We start from the raw sequence: 20,585 nt of genomic DNA, 5'->3' as shown, positions 1-20,585 counted from the left end.
GCTTTTCAAACTTATGTATATTATTGTACATTGTATGTTATACGTATAATTAGTGTATGTTATATTTTAAAATAAAAAAAAATGTGTCTCAATTTATTTATGTATATGTATGCTTCTATACATTTAAATGTATTTACTGTGTGCAAAAGCTTTGCAAAGTTTCAAAAATTCGGAGATAAATTTTAGGACTAAAGCTTTGAAAGCTAGCATTTAAAGCTCTATACTTTAGTTTAAGCTAAGCTAAAATATGTCGCTCCTTTAGTCAGTGTTCGAATATGGGAATGAAAACTACTTTTATAGTGCAAATACACAACAGTAACAATACTTAAAGTGTTAACCAAAAAATTAAATGTTTAATATTTGTAGGTTTGAACCTTTTTTTCAAATCTTTTGTCATTTGAAGTTATATTAAATACATGTATTCATTGTACGACTTAGTTTTTGTAAGATTATGTATAATAAATACATATGTATGTAAATTTGTTTGGTTTATTTATACGCAAACACCCTCTGAGGTTTGCGAGTTGTGCGTAGGTTAATATTAAAGTTTATACTTTGTATTCTAATCTATACCCTAAAAAAGTATGAATATTTATACATATGTTTAGTTGTGTTCATATAAAAATATTTATGAACATATAAATATGTAATGTTTGTTTGAACCGTTTGAACTGCGAGCCAAATCAGAAATTATTGTCGCTATCAGAACAACGCGTTTTGTTGCCGTTAGCTAGAGTAAAGTCCCAAGTTAAATGAATGCTATGGGTATAATTTAAAATCAAAGCAATAAATGAGATTTTATATGAACATTTTAGATTTAGTTCTGGAAAAACTACTCAATTGGAGCTAGTTTTTGCTTTGCGTTAGCTTTGATAAGGACGTTTTTTTTTACATGCACATTTGTTACGACGTATGTATGTATGTATGAATGTAAATGTGTTTGCTTATTTACTTTGCTACTCTTTTAAATAAATTTGTACATATATATTTAAATACCCTTGCAGAGAGTACCCTTGATAGTGATCAACCTCTAGAGTTAATATATGTATGTACATAAGCATGTCTGTTTCTACGCGAACGTGAAACACAAATATTGCAAAATGCACAAATAGTAGTACGTTAAGTAGGTAGGCTTTAAAAATATTATTGCAAAATGAGCAAAAAGTACACACGTTTATACCGTTTATGTATGTATTTCTTTTATTTTAAAAGCATTCTTTTATTATGTTGTTATCGTAATTTTTTTGCTAATGAGTACGGCAGTATGGTCATAAATTGCATAGTTGCATGCACAAAAAATAGGCATTTTTGGGAAGGAACTTAAATGCGGGTCAAAAAGAATCAATCGGTGCTATCACTAAAGCTACCCCTAACAAAATATTTTTGGCAAACTCTTATTGAAAATAAAAACAAAACTAAAAGAGATAAAAACAAATTGTTGTATACATTCCACTTTCCTTATACTAACCTTATACTACTTTTTCTTCTATAATATTCTTAATTTACTATTATATACATATAAAAAGATTTACATATTATTTGTTTTTGTTTGTTTTTGTTAAGAAATAAAAGTTTGTCGACAACAGTCGATGATAGCCGAGTCCGTTGGTCGCTTATGAGTTGGCCAGCCTTGCTGAATACTCTTTCAGACTCACAAGAAGATGCTGGTACACAGAAATATTTTTTAGCCAATGTCTTAAAGGCGTCACCATCTGTAGTCATGTAAAATACAATACAAAAAATAGGAAAATATTTAGCATTGCATAGTTTCTTACCTGCCAGTAATCAAGGGGTGGTTTTGGTTTTGCCTTCTTCTGTTTTAAATTTAATTTTGTTAATTTTATGATGCAGTTCGCATATAAATGGTATAATTAAAAAAACTGATACTTTTTGATTTGATGAAACAGAAATCGTAGCATCTTCAAAGGGGGATAGCAATTCCAATATGTCTTTTAAAATTGAGCGTTATGCGAAGATACCAAAGCCAATGTAATGCACTCGTTGGTCTTAAGGATTCGCTTGACCATTTCAAATGCGCTGTTCCAGCGAGTTGGCATTTCTTGCAGCAGAGTATAGAGACTATCTCCCTGTGCTTCTTTGAATTTCGCGTTATCAATCTGACTTCTTTTAAAAAAGGCAACGATAGACTTATATTTTGAAAGGATTGGATCGATATCTGGCAATTTTAAGAGATCTTGAACAAGAAGGTTGATTGTGTGAGCCACACAGGGTAAGTGTTTATATTCCAACAAACTACTATGAAGCTATGAGTGTCAAATTTGACACGAGAGCTATTTTTGGCAACACATTACGACACGCAAAATTTCATAAGGATCGGCCGACTATATCCTATAGCTGCCATATAACTGAACGATCGGAAATGGTATTTGGTAGAAATATCAACTTTCGTATTTTTGAAGATAGAAGCTTGGGACTTTTTTTTAAATTTTTTATTGTAATTAATTGGTTTTATTATGATGCAATCATAAGGATTGGTCAACTATATCCGATGTTTGCGATATTTATCTGGTTTTAACTGCAAGGGTATACAAACATCGGCTCCGCCGGAAGTTAGCTTTCCTTTCTTGTTATACCCTTGCAGAGGGTATTATAATTTTGTCCAAAAGTGTGCAACGCAGTGAAGGAGACATCTCCGACCCTATAATGTATATATATTCTTGATCAGGATCACCACCTGAGTTGATATGAGCATGTCCGTCTGTCTGTCTGTTTCTACGCGAACTAGTCTCTCAGTTTTAAAGCTATCGACTTGAAACTTTGCACACACTCTTCTTTCCTTTGCACGCAGTGTAAAGGTGTATAAGACGAAACGACCGGGATCGGCCGACTATATCTTATAGCTGCCATATAATTGATCGATCGGAAGTGGTATAACTTTGGTGTTTTTAGAGTTGGAGAGTTCACATTTGACATGAGAGCTATTTTTAGCAAAACCTATCAAATTTCATTATGATCGGCCGACTATATTCTATAGCTGCCATATTACTGAACGATCAGAAATGTATTTGGTAGAAATATCAGCTTTCGTATTTTTGAAGATAGAAGCTTGGGACTTTTTTTTAGAATTTTTATTGTAAATTATGGTTTTATTATGATTTAATCATAAGGATCGGCCAACTATATCCGATGTTTGCGATATATATCCGGTTTTAACGGCAAGGGTATATCAACTTCGGCTCCGCCCGAAGTTAGCTTTGCTTTCTTGTTTTTATTTTAAATCTATTTATAATAAATTTTTATTGATTTAAGTGTTATCCAAAATTATAAAAAATAATTATAATTCAATAAAAAAAATACAAAATTTTAAAATCACCTTAAAATTGCCTCAATTTGTAGTGGAACCCGCTGTAAAAATCTCTATAAGTGCCGGTTCTACGGCATATTGTCAGGCCGCGTCGTGTAACCCCCTCGTGGAAAACTTTTGAAAGCGGGTTCCACGACAAACGGCTGGCAGAGGAGAGAGAGAAAGAGAGAAATCTATTTTTTGAACGTAACATCTTTGGAACGATGAAAGTTTCTAAAGTTCAAATCGAACCAGTGTAGAAGCAAAGAGTTCCGAAATATCTTCTACTATCTTTACTCTTCAGCTCAGTTTTTGGTATGGATTCTCGAGCTTATTTTAAAACCAATTTTAAGTATCATTTAATCAATTTTGATGTTAGCCTAGATGGAAAGCGAGCGGCTCCTTATCCTCGGGGTCCTGGGTTCGAATTTATTAGTGGGCGGTTGTTTCAATTTTTAAAAATTAACTTATGTTTTAAATTAAGAGAAATTAGCGGAATGGGGAAAATACTGACTGACGTGTCGGATGACAAAATGACTGACAGACTCCCTTTAAACTTTTTTTAGCGCTCATAATTTTCAATTTTTTTCTTTGATACTTCAATTAAAGATAAAGCTTAAAGATAATTAAAAAAAAAAGAAAAACATCAAAATCTTAAGCAGGATTTGAATTTTGAAAAATTCTACATAGAGCAACTACTCTATGCATTAATAACATCCTGACTTGATCGGTGTTGAACACAATCACTATTTGTCCTACTACCACATCGGCGCGTTGTTAACAGAAACGTTGGGCCAAAGCCAACACTTTTTTACGCCGCACACTGGGGAATTTGCCCTGTTTTGTGGCATAAATGTGTTTTTTTTTAAAGTATTCCATTTTTGGATATTTAAGTTTTACTGTATTAACAATGCACCACTATCTAATCGTACATACCAAAAATGGTATTTTTCCAGTCAACTATTAAAATGCCAACGATTGAAGTCAGCTGTTGGGAAATTAAGTTTCGTGTTTACATTTGGCTTCATTTTGTAGTGTGTTTTCAAATTAATATTTCTTGAACGTTGAAGCACAAATCAATAAAATTTAAAATGGATAGCCATGCTCCAGGCTTATACTATTTGTTAATTCTAATATTTTGCCGAATTCGTTCGTTTGTTTTTAACAATTTTTAATTCTAGAAGGTGGTGTCCGTACAAAGCTTTCGTAATAAAAGATCAACTTTGGTTTTAAAAGAGTTTTAAAAAAATGTTTAGATTTGTATCCATATTAAATCCATATTATCCATATCCATCCGTATACATATCTATATACATATCCGTATCCATATTATATATCCATCTTATAGTGACATAAGTTCTTAATTCAGAACGTCTAGGTTCAATTGCGCCTTTTTGCGAAATTCCAATTTTTAGGAAGGATGGTTAAAATCAGAAATGGGGTGCTGCTGGAAGTGTGGGTCCAAAAAAAAAAGCTTGGAGCGGAGGTGGGACACGCCTACTTTGCTTCTAAAACTTGTCTCAAAATAGCACTAGAAAAAAAACACCAAAAAAATATGTTGCCTCGTTTGCAAGTTATTTATTAATGCCACAAAAACAGAGCGAATTCCCCGCAAGAAAAAAGTACGACAAAGCCCATTTTTTTACTAAATGCATAAAACTAGCATTATTGTAATAAAAAGAACAAAAAAATTTAGTTTTATTTTTACAATAAAAATAAAAAATCAATTAAAAAGGCGGAACCACGCCCATTTTTTTTTTAAATGTCTTAAATTTTTTTTTAATAACTTAATTTAATAAACTGAATTAAAAAATGTTAGGTGTTTTTAATTATTAATTAATTCTACAAAAACGAGCAGTCACACATACATACAAAGGTTCACATTTTTTTTACGCATACATGTTTTTGAGTTTTAAAAATATATTCGTATGCATGTGCGTTCCCCCCTTACCAAAAAGCTCGACAAAAAAAATTGACAGTTTTGGGCCCTGATGTCCCATCTATGTATGTACTTTATAATCTTTGGTGCCGCATACCTGTGTACATAGGCACATCCGTATATGTATGTACATATGTATGTATATATACAAGTATGGATTCAAAATGTTGTGCTTTGGAGTTGTACCATTTGAACTATTCTTGCTGCCGTGTTAATCGGCAGTCGGAAGGAAGGTAATGGTTATCTGATATATTTTTATATTTTGGTCATTACCGGGATCGGCTGCTTATATATCCTAGAGCTAATATATCCTAGACCATTGATTGTAAAGGTTATAATTTTGGTGTTTTTAGAGTTAGAGAGTTGGAATTTTCTATGGATTCTGTTTTTGGCAAAAATATAATTTTTTTGACAACAATTTTTAAGGCGACCGGCTGACATTATCCTACAGCTGCCACATACCTAAACGATCGGAAATTACCCACAATTTTCACCCCAGCTATGATTTATGACGGGTTCCAAGTTACTTCTGCACGCCAGTTTTCAATAAGAAAGAAATTTAAAAATTTGTACAAATAAACTAATGTATTTAAAAACAAGAAAGGAAAGCTAACTTCGGGCGAAGCCGAAGTTGATATACCCTTGCAGTTAAAACCGGATACATATCGCAAACATCGGATATGGCCGATCCTTATGAGAATATGATAATATAACCCAATTTATTACAATATAAAATCTAAAAAAAGTCCCAAACTTCTATCTTCAAAAATACCAAAGTTGGTATTTTTACCAAAAACCATTTCCGATCGTTCAGTATGACAGCTATATGTCAGGTATAAGATATAGTCAGCCGGTCGTTATAAAATTTGGTAGGTTGGATTAACTGACATAAAATATAATCTGTACCAAGTTCCAGCTTTCTATCTTCAAAAACACGAAAGTTGGGTAATTTTCGATCGATCAGTTATATGGCAGCTATAAGATATAGTCGGCCGATCCTTATAAACGAAAAGGATCCAAAGTGTGCAACGCAGTGAAGGAGACATCTCCGACCCTATAAAGTATATATATTCTTGATCAGGATCACCTCCTGAGTTGATATGAGCATGTCCGTCTGTCCGTTTGTCCGTCTGTCTGTCTGTTTCTACGCGAACTAGTCTCTCAGTTTTAAAGCTATCGACTTGAAACTTTGCACACACTCTTCTTTCCTTTGCACGCAGTATATAAGTCGGAACGACCGGGATCGGTCGACTATATTCTATAGCTGACATAGAACTGATTGATCGGAAATGGTATAACTTTGGTGTTTTTAGAGTTGGAGAGATCAAATTTTACATGAGAGCTATTTTTGGCAAAACATTACGACATGCCAAATTTCATAAGGATCGGCCGACTATATCATATAGCAACCATATAACTGAACGATTGGAAATGATGCATCTTTCGTGTTTTTGAAGATAGAAAGCTGAAACGTAGTAAAGATTCTATTTTTGGTGAGTTGATCCAACCTACCTCATTTCATTATGATCGGCCGACTATATCCTATAGCTGCCATATATCTGAACGATCGGAAATGTATTTGGTAGAAATATCAACTTTCGTATTTTTGAAGATAGAAGCTTGGGACTTTTTTTTAGATTTTTTATTGTAATTTATGGTTTTATTATGATTTAATCATAAGGATCGGCCAACTATATCCGATTTTTGCGATATATATCCGGTTTTTAGCTGCAAGGGTATATCAACTTCGGCTCCGCCCGAAGTTAGCTTTCCTTTCTTGTTTTTAGTATTTTTAGAAAGTTTTGTAGTTTGTACGTATGTGTACTCAAGTTAACATAATACTTTTTTACATGAAAAAGACTAATTTGGAATCAAAAAGAATACGTGTGTATAAATATTTCCAAATATAAAGTAAAATGAAATAATTTACATTATTTTAAGCCCCTTTTAGTTTCTTTTTTGATATTATCTAATAAAATGGGTTTTTAATTCTCGTCATTTTGCTTTTCATCATGTATATTTATAGAAAGTATGAATTTAAATTCAGTTCTATTTTAGTTTTTGGATATAGAGGTTGTTCTGAAGAGAAAAAATTACAAATAATTCAATGATTTTGAACTCTGTAACGGTACTATTTTTACAATGCCTCGTTTGGAGTGTTCAGGCTCCAGGAGCTATTGGCAACAGTAATAATCATCATAAATTATCAACTAGTACCGGAGAACAAATTCCCAAAGAATTTTATTTTTCCATGGATAATTCAAATACATTTAAACTAAATCTGCAACGTAAACTACTACATTTCTTAGAAAATATTCAAAGAAATTTAACCATATCAACAGTGTTCAGTACTTTCCAAAATGATACTCCGAATGCAGCCAAATATATGCATAGGTTGCAAGAGTTATCTATGTTTTTTTATGAAGCTTCCCAGTCAGTAGAAAACTTTTCCATTGAAAGTGAAAAATTTTTTGAGATCATAAAAGTTACAAGTAATCTTTTATTGTTAAAACTACGACAAGTCCCAAAAGCTCAACCAACGCACGTAAAACTATTGTTAACCAATTATTTTTCGGAAATGGAGTTCTTTCATATTTTGCTTTCCGAAGTGGTCGACGAGGCTTTGGAATATACCACGACGATATTGCAGACCATAAAAAAGCTTTTTTTTTCCTATGCTAATATTCAAAATGATATTCTTAATAACTGGAAACTGAAGATTGACCTGGATTGCTGCAAATTGTATGCAGATTTTTTACATCATCATTCTGCAAGGCTATTTAAGTGCGCTACTGCGGATAAACTGCAAATCGCTTTTGACATGTATTCTGTAACAAAGATAAACGCTAAATACATAGTAAAACAGCTTGAGTTTCGAATTCAGCGACTTTTAAATTGCATAAATTTTGCAAGTTTTAGCATAAGATGTCAATTTCTTAATAACGCAGAAGGAGACTTTGAAAATCTATTTAACAAACTTAGTGAGCTTGAGCTTTATTTAAATATAAAAATAAAAAAAAGTGGCATTTCTGTTACCAAAATGGAAAATACACATGATAGTGTTAACAGAGACTTACAATTACCAACCCCAAATTCTTTTCGCCAATCTTGCCTATTAAATAATTTCCCTTATAATCAAATGTCAAAGCAACTTAAAGAATGTTTTTACTTTTTTAATAGTCAATTAAAATAGTCTATATATAGTCAAGATTATATCTAAGCATTGTGAATTGAAAAATTAAAAAATATATTTTAGAACTCATTTTAAATAGTACCACTTTATTTCTACCGTTATATTATAATATAATATAATCTGAGAAATTTAAGTATATAGATACTACAATTTCCTTTTTCGTTTTTACATTTAAAATATGTATAATTTTTAGCTTTTAGGTACCTCTAGGTATTTATGGGTATTTACATGGTAAAAAAGCATTAAGATGCATGTAAACGTATTTAACAGAAAGCAGGAACCATTCGCGACGCGATGAAGTAAATTAATCAAATAATAGAATCCTGCGAATCCTAGAACTGCGAATTAACGTCAGCAAACGGCGGATTCTCTCGTCTTCTCGGATTCCTCGCAGTTAAAGATACATCGATGGGGTGGACGATAGGTCCACTGCTAGCTGCTGGCCGGCTGACCGAAGAATTCCCAAACATGAATTAGGAAGTTTATGTTGGAAGGGTGACTGCCCTTCTTTACCTGCTGGCCTCGACTCATACAGGCTTCTAAGGGATGCTTTCGATCAGCAGGTGGTTTGGAACCAGGGCGACGACTTCCTCGGAGTCCAGAGATAGATATGTGAGCCGTCGCGAGTTGATGATAAATTGTGCCTCCATCAATTCGTTTCTTAAGCTGTCGACGTTGAAAAAGTCGCTTTGGAAAATCTTTTTTGAAATACTTTTCGTTGTCTTGGCCACAGCGAACCCACAGCGACTTATTTTCATGCACCACAGCGACATCCAGGATCACTTCAAGCTTGAGGCGCTCGTACCACGTCCTAGCAGTGCCTAGAAAAGCTAGCAGTGAAAATATTAAGGATCACCTGTCAAAAGAAGTACGGAAAATACGACCAACTAACCAAATATTATAAATCTAGTCTTTTTATATAGCTCCCATACTGGTTTAATTTAGTTGCAACGCTTTACAAATAATTTAAGCTTCTAGTTCTTAATCTTTTTCGAGAAATAGGCAAAGCTTATTAAGTTTATCTTTAAATGTTGTTTTGTTTTAAAAAAAAATTAAACAATAGATTAAAAACACAAACAGTCATTTTCGTTTTGATTTGTACTCTTAAGTGTAGAGTTGGAAGTTTCATGCTCTACCAAATCCGACAAGCTTAAGAAAACTCACAGAAAGTTAAGAAAAAATGCAAGTTATAATAATTTCGGATGCAGCCGAAGTACACATTTCCTTCACGATAAATTTTTGTTTTTTGGGCCAATGATTATTTATACGAATTTACATAGTGGTACAATCGGAGGATTGGAAAAAAGGTCACTCGGGAGAGACTTAAAATTTATATCTGATCCGGCCACTGACCCAGGCATACGACGTGCGGAATATGTAGTTTTTTACACCGGACAAGGGGCACGAAAGGCCTTCCTACCGTTTAAGCCACTGCATGCATACCCACTGCCGGACTTGTGCCGGGCCCTAGAACCGGGGTCGCGCCTCGTTCATACCAGGAAACCGTTGTTCATACGCACCAGTGTGTGTGGCTGACACCTTTTTATGTTTTTTCCTGATCGGTTTCTTTCTTCTTCCTCCCTAGTCGCGTATAATAATTTCGGCTGCGCCAGAAGTAAGCTTTTTTTTGCTCGTGTACTTATCGACTTCTGTTTACAGAATGACGACAAGTAGAGACTTATGTATTTATTTAATTACATAATTTCAAAACATAAATACTTGTAATATGGTTCTGACTTACATATATAGCTAGGTGGGCAGGACCCTTCGAGGGTGTCATTTATGTCTAGCGTGCCAGGTTAGGAACTGCGCTAGTTTGTTGGGACGGGACTTTAATATTTTTGCAAATTTTATCGTTGACATATGCAACCCATAGATCTTTGTGAGTTCTCAATATCTTTAAACGAGCTCTCTAGAGTAATCTAAGTTTATCTAAAGGGAATTTAATTTGCCCACCAACTACAGCCGACATGTGCGCGAACATAATTTTTCGATGAACTTTCAAGCAATCAACATGTCAACGAAAAACGGACAGATCGGACAGTATTTGCACCGATGGCATAAAAGATTTGCTTAGGAAAAAGGAAAAAATATAATTCACATTAATTGCATTAATTGCAATTAATTTTTTACTCATTTTGCGCTGCGCAAACACTTGTTCTCGCTACTAAACGTTTTCCCAAATGATGTTCGTTGCGATCTATTGGCGAGCATGTTCTAGCCAACGTAGATAAAATAAAATGATTTCAATTTCATGCGAGCATTTTGGCGAACAAAAATTTGACGACAAGCACTGCCATCCACGGGAAAAATTTCGGCGAGCCCAACATGTTCGCCAATATGCTCGCTTGTGGATGAGCCCCTTAATTTCCGAGCCTTTGATCCAAATAGGTTTCAGAACTGCATTGCATAAGTAATAGTAATTTATATTAAAATTTTAATAATAAACGTTTATTTCATTTTTCTTTGCCTCCTAGTATTTACTCCAAGTAAGCTTATTATTATTTGAACAATCTTCACGCCTCATTGTACCAGAGCCATGGCTTCACTCGAAGGTGGCTTTCATCCCCTAAGCGGGAAAGCCCTCGCACTGCTTCCCTAAAGACTTCAGACCAATAAGTCTGTCGTTCTTTCTTCACAAGACAACCAAGAGGCTTATTAGCCTCCACATCTATTTTACCATCAACCTAAATGACATTTCATTTCGCAGCACGCGTTCGTCGGAAAGGCACTAAGTGACCTATCCAACTTTTTATATTACACCTAGGCGGTTCTTAGACCTATGCTATTCTACGGGGTAGTAGTCTGGTGGTTTGCCTTTTCAAACTCCTCATGTAGGAAAAGGTTTAGGAATGGCGGAGGTCAGCCCTACAGGTAGCCTTCGCACCACACCAGCTGACGCTTTATACTTCATCTTCGACCTACTGCCCGTAGAGATAATGGGTGTCAAGGTAGCCACGCCAACGGCAATTACGCTACGAGAGGAGTAGCACCCCACTATCCCACCTCAAACTATTAGTTCTCTATCCCATTGAGGGAGGAATGGACTGTAAAAATCCCGGGACCAGCTGGTTCCCTTCATATATAGGTGGGAGGTGGTCTCGATTGCGAGCGTCTTTGTCTAAATGAGTCCTTCAAACTCCCCGACTACTGCATTGTGTTTCAAGCTGAAGTCCTAGCTATTCCAGCATTTAGATCCGCAGAACTTGCTGGAGCTCAAGAAACGATTTGTATATTCTCAGATAGTGAAGCAGCACTCATGGCTCTTGAATCAGAGCCATAATCCCCAGAATTTAGATCCCCAGAACTTGCTGGAATTCAAGGAACGATTTTTATATTCTCAGATAGTAGAGCAGCACTCATGGCTCTTGACGGTTTCTCATCCAACTTTTGGATAGTAAATTACTTTAGCAAATCTCTCAACGAAATGGCGGAGCAGTATGACTCCACCTCATGTGGGTGACCGGACACAGGGACCACAAGGGAAGTTGGTCCGCTGACGAATTAGCATGGGCAGGTACTAACAACCCTGTTCTCCCGGAGAAAGAATAAGTAGGCATCCCTATATAAAAAAAATATAAAACTATATAAAAAAAAAACAAAAACAAAAGAATGAGTGTAAAAGCTCAGTAAACCAAAGAAGTGGCTTTTATACTTACTTTTAAGCCGACGATACCAATATGGCAAAATCGTTATTGGAGATCGTTGTTATGTAAAGCCGAGACTCTACTGACCACTGGTCACGGTCTTGCTTTTTCGCACTGCTCACTCTGACTCCCACGTCATAAAATTCACAGTATAAGACAGCCCATCTTATTACAACAACAAGCAGTGATACCATTTCTGCAACCGTACCAAAACCAACAGCAACAAGAAAGGAAAGCTAACTTCGGGCGGAGCCGAAGTTGATATCGCTTAAAGTTAAAACCGTATATTTATCGCAAACATCGGATGTTTTTGGTAGATCCCTATGAGAACATCATAATATAACCAATTAATTACAATACAATATCTAAAAAAAGCCCCAAGCTTCTATCTTAAAAATACAAAAGTTGGTATTTCTACCAAAAACTATTTCCGATCATTCAATTATATGGCAGCTATAAGATATAGTCGGTCGATCGTTATCAAATTTGGTAGGTCGGATTACCTGACCAAAAATATAATCTGTACTAAGTTCCACTTCGGGCTGTCTGTGTCGTCTGCCGGCACGCCCAAAATTCACCTCACTGCTCTACCAACAAAGAAGGGCCACAAGGCCAACTATAAGGCTGGGTGGTGTACAAAAAGTTTAGAGTCGCATGCGACAAGAACCAGGCTTCAAGACAGTCACATAAAAAAATGGCAGCTATAATTCCAATCACCAAGCAAATAATTTTAAAAACCGGAACATGGTCATACAATAGGTCGCACAAAAGTTTAAATAATCGATGCAGATTCTACGATAATTAATATGGAATGCCAATAACCATTCACTGCTCAAGTAAATACAAATTTCGAAGAAGAGGTTGTACATTTTGTTGCATAGATCATCCAGATGGCAAAGTCCATTGTTGAATCGGATACTTTATCAGAGAACGCAACAAAAACCACTTTCACCAAAGGTTTGCAGCAAATAATTTGCCGGTCACATCTTGATCTATTGACATCGATTAATGCATTTACGATCAATCAGTTATATGGCAGCTATAGGATATAGTTGGCCAATTCCGACTGAATCGACTTATTTTACTTTACAGAGGAAAGAGAGTATAGTCAAAACTCGATTGGTACTAGATAACATCATAAGTGTGCGATATAAGCGAAAATATCAAAGCGAGCGGGTTCTTCTCAAATTTAAGACAGTCGCAGCAGAATCGCACCAGCAAAAATACTTAAAAGGCGCTATTCGGGACTTCGAGCAGAGTAATAAATCGCATATCCAGCATACAAACCTCAATGCTGGTTTCAGAGCAAACACAGTGTTAGCAATCATCCAGGGAATCTTTACAGAATATGCATCAACTTTGGCTGAATAACTGGGCCAGACATCGACACGTCATTCAATGAATATCCAGAAGTTGTGACAACAGATCCATCAAAAACAACCCTGAGCTTGGATATTGAATTTCCTCCTTTAAAACGTAATGGTGTGGCAGGAAGTACTGGCCAGTGACATTTTTATCTGTAGGCACTGGAGACAAATGACCCAACCCCAAATACTTCTTTATGAAGGCAGCATATTGCTCATTTAATTGAGGACGGCGGCAGAGCTTCTTTTCACGGGAGAGCAATCGTCGCACAGCTTGGGAGTAAGATTCTTCCCACAGCAGCTCATAGAAAAGACTAGCTCCGATAAACAGATCGATATGCTGTGGCCGGAAAAAGCCAAAGAAAGATTGCCCGAAAGATTCAAACTGGAGATATCCAAACTGAAACTAGGCTGGAGTTTCAAAATCGCCACAACCGTTTTGGTTGTGCCATGTAAGACGCCGCCATGTAAAATATGCACCTTCGAAGCTGCAGCTGACTAGCCAGTCGGGAATGAATCACGTGCTCCTGTGATCTAGAATCCAACAGAGCTCGGCATGGAACTAGGGCTCCAGCGCGACTACAAACAAGAATGTTCGCTGTAGCAAGTTTAATCACCACTACGACCTTGTGCAACTACTGCGTCAGAAGAGAGCGGCAAAGAATTACACGAAATAATAATGAATAAAATAAAAAACCCTCTTGAAGAGGTAAACTAACGGTTAAGAACCCGCAAGCCACTGCCACATTGTGACGAAAACATTCAATATATGTTGGTATATTACACATTAGGTAAACACAAATCCAAAACTATTTTTAAACGGCACGTGTTTGTATTTTGATTAGTTTTTCTTGCACGTGCCTCATAATTTTCAATTTTTTTTTTTTCGTTTCTGCATCATTTCATTTATTTTCAAGATTGTGTATCTGAATTCCGTATTTTGGCTATTTATGCAGACTCGTAATATATTTACGCTTAGTTTTTAAAAAATTATAAAACTTTTTCGGATCTTGAATATAATTCCTATAAATAAATAACTGAGTTACTCAATATTTTTCAAATGCTTCACAACAGCCAGTTGTAGGTTTGGCTAATGCGTATAAGTTTGTGAGACAAATATTTTTTTAAGTTTTATAAAATGTCTTTAAGTCGATAATGTAAATGAAGAACTATCGTAACCCCAAAAAATTCTAATAGGTTAGAGTTATAGAATTTGTTTTTTTTTTTTTTAATAAGGATATTGATTTGGTTTCAGCCGAGATGGCAATTACAGAAATGGAAAGGGATATGCATGAGATAAAAAATTGATTTACAGGTGGAACACCAAGTGGGTTAATTCTTATGCTAAAGGTCTTGAAGGATTTAATGTATAGCACTTATACATTAGACCACAGCAGAGCAGCCATGGCCTCCGGGATCCCAAGCCTAGCTCGGTGTTTTACGGGCTGTACTCGAACATTTGAAATTTTCGGCGTTTGTTTTAAAAAGCGTATTCTCAGCGTAATTTCAGCGTATGCACTCCAAACAACGCGCTTATAACTTATAACAGATATACATAGGCTTAATATATACGAATATATTAAGATAGTTTGACATTACACATTGTCAAACTACACATTAAATAATAGTATTATTCCCCACATGCGAGTAAAAAAAAGACACCATGTAAGAATATTTGGTAATGTGTAGTTTTGTATATCTATTGTATATTGCATTTTTTCTTTCCAGGTATTGTTTTGAGGTATTTTACGTCAAGATGCTTTTATTTGATTGGGTATATTCGCAACTAAGTACATTATAAACAAATAAGTACATTAAACAAACAAATTAAACAAATTAATTAACTTAATTAATCTTTTTTAATTTTTTTGATTTATTTTCACTATTAGGAATAATAGGAAATAATTAAACATACCATAAATAAATGAAACATGGATTCCTCATCATCATTGAAAATAACGCAAGAATCTAAAATTGAAGCAGAATTGAAAGTAGAAAACTTAGATTTTATTAACAGATTGCGTGATAAGAATGTTCCTGAGCCCATGATCGTTTCTTTTGAGCATAATATGAAGTGTACCAAAGAAGAAGTTCCAGAATTTGAGTCTGACATTCAAAATGGTTGTGAAAGTTCAAAACAAATTAAACTCGACGAGTCTCCACAAATTAATACAAATCAAGTAACCACAAGAACCAAGCTTCACAAGTCACAATCCCTGGATTTAAATAATGAACATAAACCAATTTGCAATAATGTAAAAGTGGAAAACTTTAATTTAACTGAAATTTCAAATTCAATATCAAAGATAACTAGAAATATTCATGAAGGCTTTCGTTTAAAAAATGAAGGTATTCAAAAGTTTCCCAGTATCGCACCTAACGATTTAAAATATCAATCGGCTGAAATCCGGCCTATTTACCCAAACGTTCCATATAGTCCATATGCCAGTCCATTTGGTAGTCCTCGATGTAACCGCCGGCGACCTAATTTTCGAGAATCTCGAAGAATCTCATTGGAAAAATCTGGAAGCTTTCTTCAATTAAATCAATATAAATTAATGGAACAAATTGGACAGGTAAGCAAGAAAATTAAGTTAAAACTTTACAAATGTAATCGTTGAATTATTGGACAGGTAAGCAAGAAAATTAAGTTAAAACTTTACAAATGTAATCGTTGAATTGTTTGTTCACTTTTTCTTGTTATTTAGCAGTATCCTCCAATGAATCAATTTTGATGAATTTCTATTAAATTTAATCTGTCCGTAAGCAGCATAAAATAATGAGAACAGGACATTCACTGAGCGAAAAAGGTATCCCTTTTTGAAGGTATCTCTTCAAGTGGTACCACAGGTCGTAGTAAACGAAACCCCCAGAGTCAGAGTCACCCAAAAGGGTATTCCACAGTCCGGACCACCGGCACCGACTTATGCTGCAGTTCTCGTACCTGCGACACCAAAACCCTTACAGGCGATTCCTCCATCAAAACATATATTTGTTTCTCGGTACTTGTTTTTCTGATACTTCAGAGATTGATATCTCGGCTTATATCAAAGCCAAAACTAAAGCCGATATTAAGGTGGAGGACATAGCGAAATGTAAATATAATTATGTAAGTCGCACGTCTTCTTTCAAGATTCGTTTACCTGCGCTGATGTTCAAGACGATTTGTTCACCCAGCTTTTGGTCAGAGAACATTTTCGTCCAATAACATCGGCCTAGTACTAAAAAGAAAAAACGTTTAAAACCAGTGGGAGTGAAACTTCCACATATTAGAACCACCAACATACCATCCATCTCTTCTTCGTCCACTAACCCAAAAATCTAGTATCGTCACTAACACTTACCTATCAGAATACTAGGGGGCTTTGTAGCAAACTCCCCAAACTATACTCTGATAGTTCTTTCTTTGCGTCGCATATTATAGCATTTACAGAAACTTGGTTAAAGCCGGAGATCTTGAGCTCCGAAGTTTTTCCAACTAAGTACACCATTTTTAGAAGGGATCGACCTCAACGAGTCCTCATTTCGGTAGACTCCACTCTTGCTTCTGAAGAGGTGAAATCACAAGAGTTTGGTGACATTGAGTTTATTTGCATTAAAATCATTTTGTCCGAGAAATCTTTATGCCGTTCATGGGCGTAATGTCATAGTTGAGCACTGTTCTGCTCGGGGGTTTTGAATCCAAACGACTAGACACAGTTATGCATTGAACTTCATTTTATTTACTTGCTTAATTTATGTTGGGTAATTTACAATTATATTTAATGGGTCAGCTTTTAATCCTGCGTGGTTTTTTCTGACCTTCTCCACTACTTCGATCGCCTTGCTTGCTCTAAGACTCTTCTTAAAACAATAACTTTACTAGGGGAGAGACCAGACAAGGAAAACTTTGCAAAGATTACAGGGAGAAATCTGGGTGGATTCTAAGCTCGCTGAAGATGGAGCGATAAATCGAAAAGATAAATAACGCCCGTACATGCCGCCCCTTGAATGCTGGGATCAGCAGGATATAGCTTCTATTGTGTTATTGGACTTCTTCAGGTTTCGGAATAGGATTGATGGATATTGGCAATGGACATAACTTGGACAGGGATCTCTTATAGGTTCCAGAAACGGTTTTTAGTGAGGCGACGCGAACTAGTCCATCTTCTTCAGGATGCAAATCGATTATTCGAGCCATCTTCCATTCGTTTAAGGAAAGCCGGTCATCTTTGATTACAACTAAATCGTCAATTTGCAGATTCGTTCGTTCTTGGCGCCATTTCGGACGTGCTTGAAGATGTGAAAGCCAATCGGCGCTCCATCGATGCCAAAATTGTCTCTGGAGCCGTTGACCGTCGACGAAGCGTGCGTTGATGGACTTGTCTGAAAGAGAAGGTTCCGGAGGTGCCAATAAAGGTCCTCCTATAAGGAAATGCCTGGGAGTAAGTGGGGACAAATCGTTTGCTGATAAGGGTACGTGAGTTTAAACATGATTCGATTTGGGTAAGCACCGTGGATAGTTCTTCATAGGTCATAGCAGTGAGTTTTGAAGGAACGATACAGATGAGTTTTCACGGCCTTTATGGTCGCCTCCCACAATCCCCCAAAATTAGGACTGTGCGGTGGGTTGAAATGCCATTGGATTCCACGGGCCGTAAGAGTGGGTGCGATGTCCGTGTCGATGGAATTTCGAAACTCCTTTTGCCATATGCGAAGAGAATTGTCTGCTCCGATGGAATTGGTTCCTCCATCGCTGTATAGATGCTTACACAAACCTCTACGTCCAATAAAGCGTTGAAGAGCCCAAAGGAAGTGTTGAGTAGATAGTCCTGTGACCGCTTCTAGATGTATCGCCTTGGTTGCTAAACATATAAATACTGCGATATATGCCTTGTATGTGTGATGCGACGCCAGTAACTTCAAAGGCTCGACCAGGTTGGTTGACTCGATGTAGTGGCAGATCCCCCATTAACTGTGAGGCAGGCTTTGGGCGATGTTTAAAGCATTGGACACATTGTCGTAGAACTCTTTTTACTGCTTGTTTCCCATTGACTATCCAGAATGTGTGCCGAATGGTTGCTAAGGTGAGCTCGGTGCCTCCATGAAGAGTGTTCAGGTGCGCATTTTTGATTACGAGGTCAGTAAAATGATGCATTTTGGGTATAATGATCGGATTTTTCTGTGCTTGGGACAGTTGTTGAGCGTTCTTCAGTCGTCCTTTGAGTCGCAGAATCCCAAAGTCGTCTAAAAACGGGCAAAGAGCGCTGTGCCTGGATAGAGATTTTCGTGCCAGGACTCGGCTGATCTCTTGAGAAAAGGCTTCTTTCTAAACCATCCTTACGATTTTATGTAGAGCTTCTCGTAATTCTGGTACTCGAATCGCGCCCACATGACGAAGTTCTTGTGGGTGGCGTAAGTTATGCAGATACCTTTGGATGTAAGCCATAACAACTAACAATTTGTTATATGATGAGTAAAAGGTTATGATTGAGTCGCCAAGTGAACAAACATGTGCTGTGATGTTGGTTGGTTGTCTTCTTTCTTTGTGATGTTGGTCAAGGTGAGGAGAGTTCGTGTTCTTCGGCCACCGATTCTCATCCTCCCGTAGCCAATCGGGACCGAACCACCAGATGTCATGCCTGGCTAGTTGGTGAGGAGTAAGACCCCTTAAAGTGCAATCGGCTGGGTTTTCTCCCGAAGGTTCAGGGTGCCATTGGGTTGTAGTACTTAGTTCCAAAATCTTGCCAATACGGTTGGAGACGAAAGTCTTCCAACGGGTCGGATTTCCTTTAATCCAATATAAAACGATTGATGCATCAGTCCAGAAATTAACTGACATGGGAATTCCGGTGGATGAAAACTGCGTTAGTACCCATTTAGCCAGTTGTGCAGCCAACACTGCACCAAAGAGTTCGATTCGAGGGATCGTTAGCGGCTTAGTGGGCGTGACTCGACTCCGTGCGGTCAATAGGGTCGTGCTCACTCTCCCGGATGGATATTGTATTCGGAGATAAACAGCGGCTGCGTAAGCTTGCGAGGAGCCGTCACAAAAGACGTGTAGTTGGTGTGACTGTGGCTCACCGGTCTGGTGACCAAGCCACCGAGGTATTTTCAACTGTTCAATGTTTGGTAAATGATGTCGGAATTCTTCACAAAGGGCTTGAAGTATCCGATCGGGCCGTCCCAATCGAGAGCGGGTTGGGTTTTGTCGGATGTCTCGGGTCGCCACTTTCAGATGTCCTTTAGAATACTCTTGGCAGCAGTAGTGACAGGAACTATAAAGCCTAAGGGATCATAGAGGCGAGCGACTAGTGAAAGAAAGGAACGTTTAGTAAAGGAGGTAGGAAGGTCAAATCGAATTTTGAAGCTATATAAATCCTTGTGTGGGCTCCAATAAAGTCCCAGAGTTTTAATAGTCTCCTGGAAATTTACTTCTACATGCTTCTTTTGGGCCATGTGTTGGTCAGGAATTCCGGATAAGATCTGTGGATGATTTGATGCCCATTTCCTGAGTTCCATTCCAGCCGATTTTAGTGTAGCAATAAGTTGATTTCGTATATCCAATGCTCCATGAACAGTATTGTGACCAGTTTGGACGTCGTCATATACTTCATTTAATAAGACTGGAATTGCTAATGGGTAGCGATGTTATTCGTCGTAAGCGAGTTGATGGAGCACGCGTATGGCTGTATACGGTACTGATGCAGTACCAAAAGTGACAGTATTTAGGCTGTACTCGGCTATTTCGTTTTGGTCATTCCTCCATAAGATGCGTTGAAATTGAGCGTCATCCTGGTGCATGTCGATACAGCGTTGGTTATCCTACAATCGTTGGATATCTGCTAAGTAACGATGTAGCCTCCACTTCATGATGACTCCACCTAAATAATTTTGTAGCGGTGGCCCAATGCACAATATATCGTTAAGGGATTTTCCGTTCGAAGTGGTACATGATGCATCGTACACCACCCGAACTTTGGTCGTTGTACTGTCCTCCTTTACCACGGCGTGTTGTGGGAGAGTACATGATGAGAAGTACTGTTGACCTCTTGGAGTGATCATTTGATGTCGAATTTCGGCGGTAGTGACTTTGGAGAGTTGCTTAAGATCAAAATATTCCTTAATGGTGGAGTGATATTGTTGTTTAAGTGTGTCG

General features: G+C 36.8%; 2 protein-coding genes across 3 annotated transcripts in view; both read left to right on the top strand.

Moving 5' to 3' along the window:
- The first annotated feature begins 255 nt into the window (after window positions 1–255).
- Window positions 256–20,585, top strand: part of LOC108129624 (calcium/calmodulin-dependent protein kinase kinase 1) — a 31,894-nt gene continuing 11,564 nt past the window's right edge. Inside the window, exons 1-2 of one of the 2 annotated variants that reach the window (XM_070279727.1) lie at window positions 256–362; window positions 15,337–16,023. In XM_070279727.1, coding sequence (XP_070135828.1) covers window positions 15,379–16,023 — 645 coding nt within the window. In that variant the 5' untranslated portion in view covers window positions 256–362; window positions 15,337–15,378. The remainder of the gene's footprint in view (window positions 363–15,336; window positions 16,024–20,585) is intronic. The other variant, XM_043210732.2, reaches the window with a different exon arrangement.
- Window positions 7,284–9,390, top strand: LOC108129496 (uncharacterized). The gene has a single exon (XM_017247488.3). The coding sequence runs from the start codon at window positions 7,351–7,353 to the stop codon at window positions 8,434–8,436; it is 1,086 nt and encodes a 361-aa protein (XP_017102977.2). The 5' UTR covers window positions 7,284–7,350; the 3' UTR covers window positions 8,437–9,390.

The sequence above is a fragment of the Drosophila bipectinata genome, chromosome 3L, assembly GCF_030179905.1.
Source record: "Drosophila bipectinata strain 14024-0381.07 chromosome 3L, DbipHiC1v2, whole genome shotgun sequence".
In the NCBI taxonomy this organism is placed as follows: domain Eukaryota; kingdom Metazoa; phylum Arthropoda; class Insecta; order Diptera; family Drosophilidae; genus Drosophila; species Drosophila bipectinata.
The sequence above is the reverse complement of the archived record's forward strand: the minus strand, read 5'-3'. Positions and strand labels throughout refer to the sequence as shown.

Coding starts and splice junctions, on each gene's coding strand:
- LOC108129496 (XM_017247488.3), top strand. CDS start 7,351: ATGATTTTGAACTCTGTAACGGTACTATTTTTACAATGCCTCGTTTGG.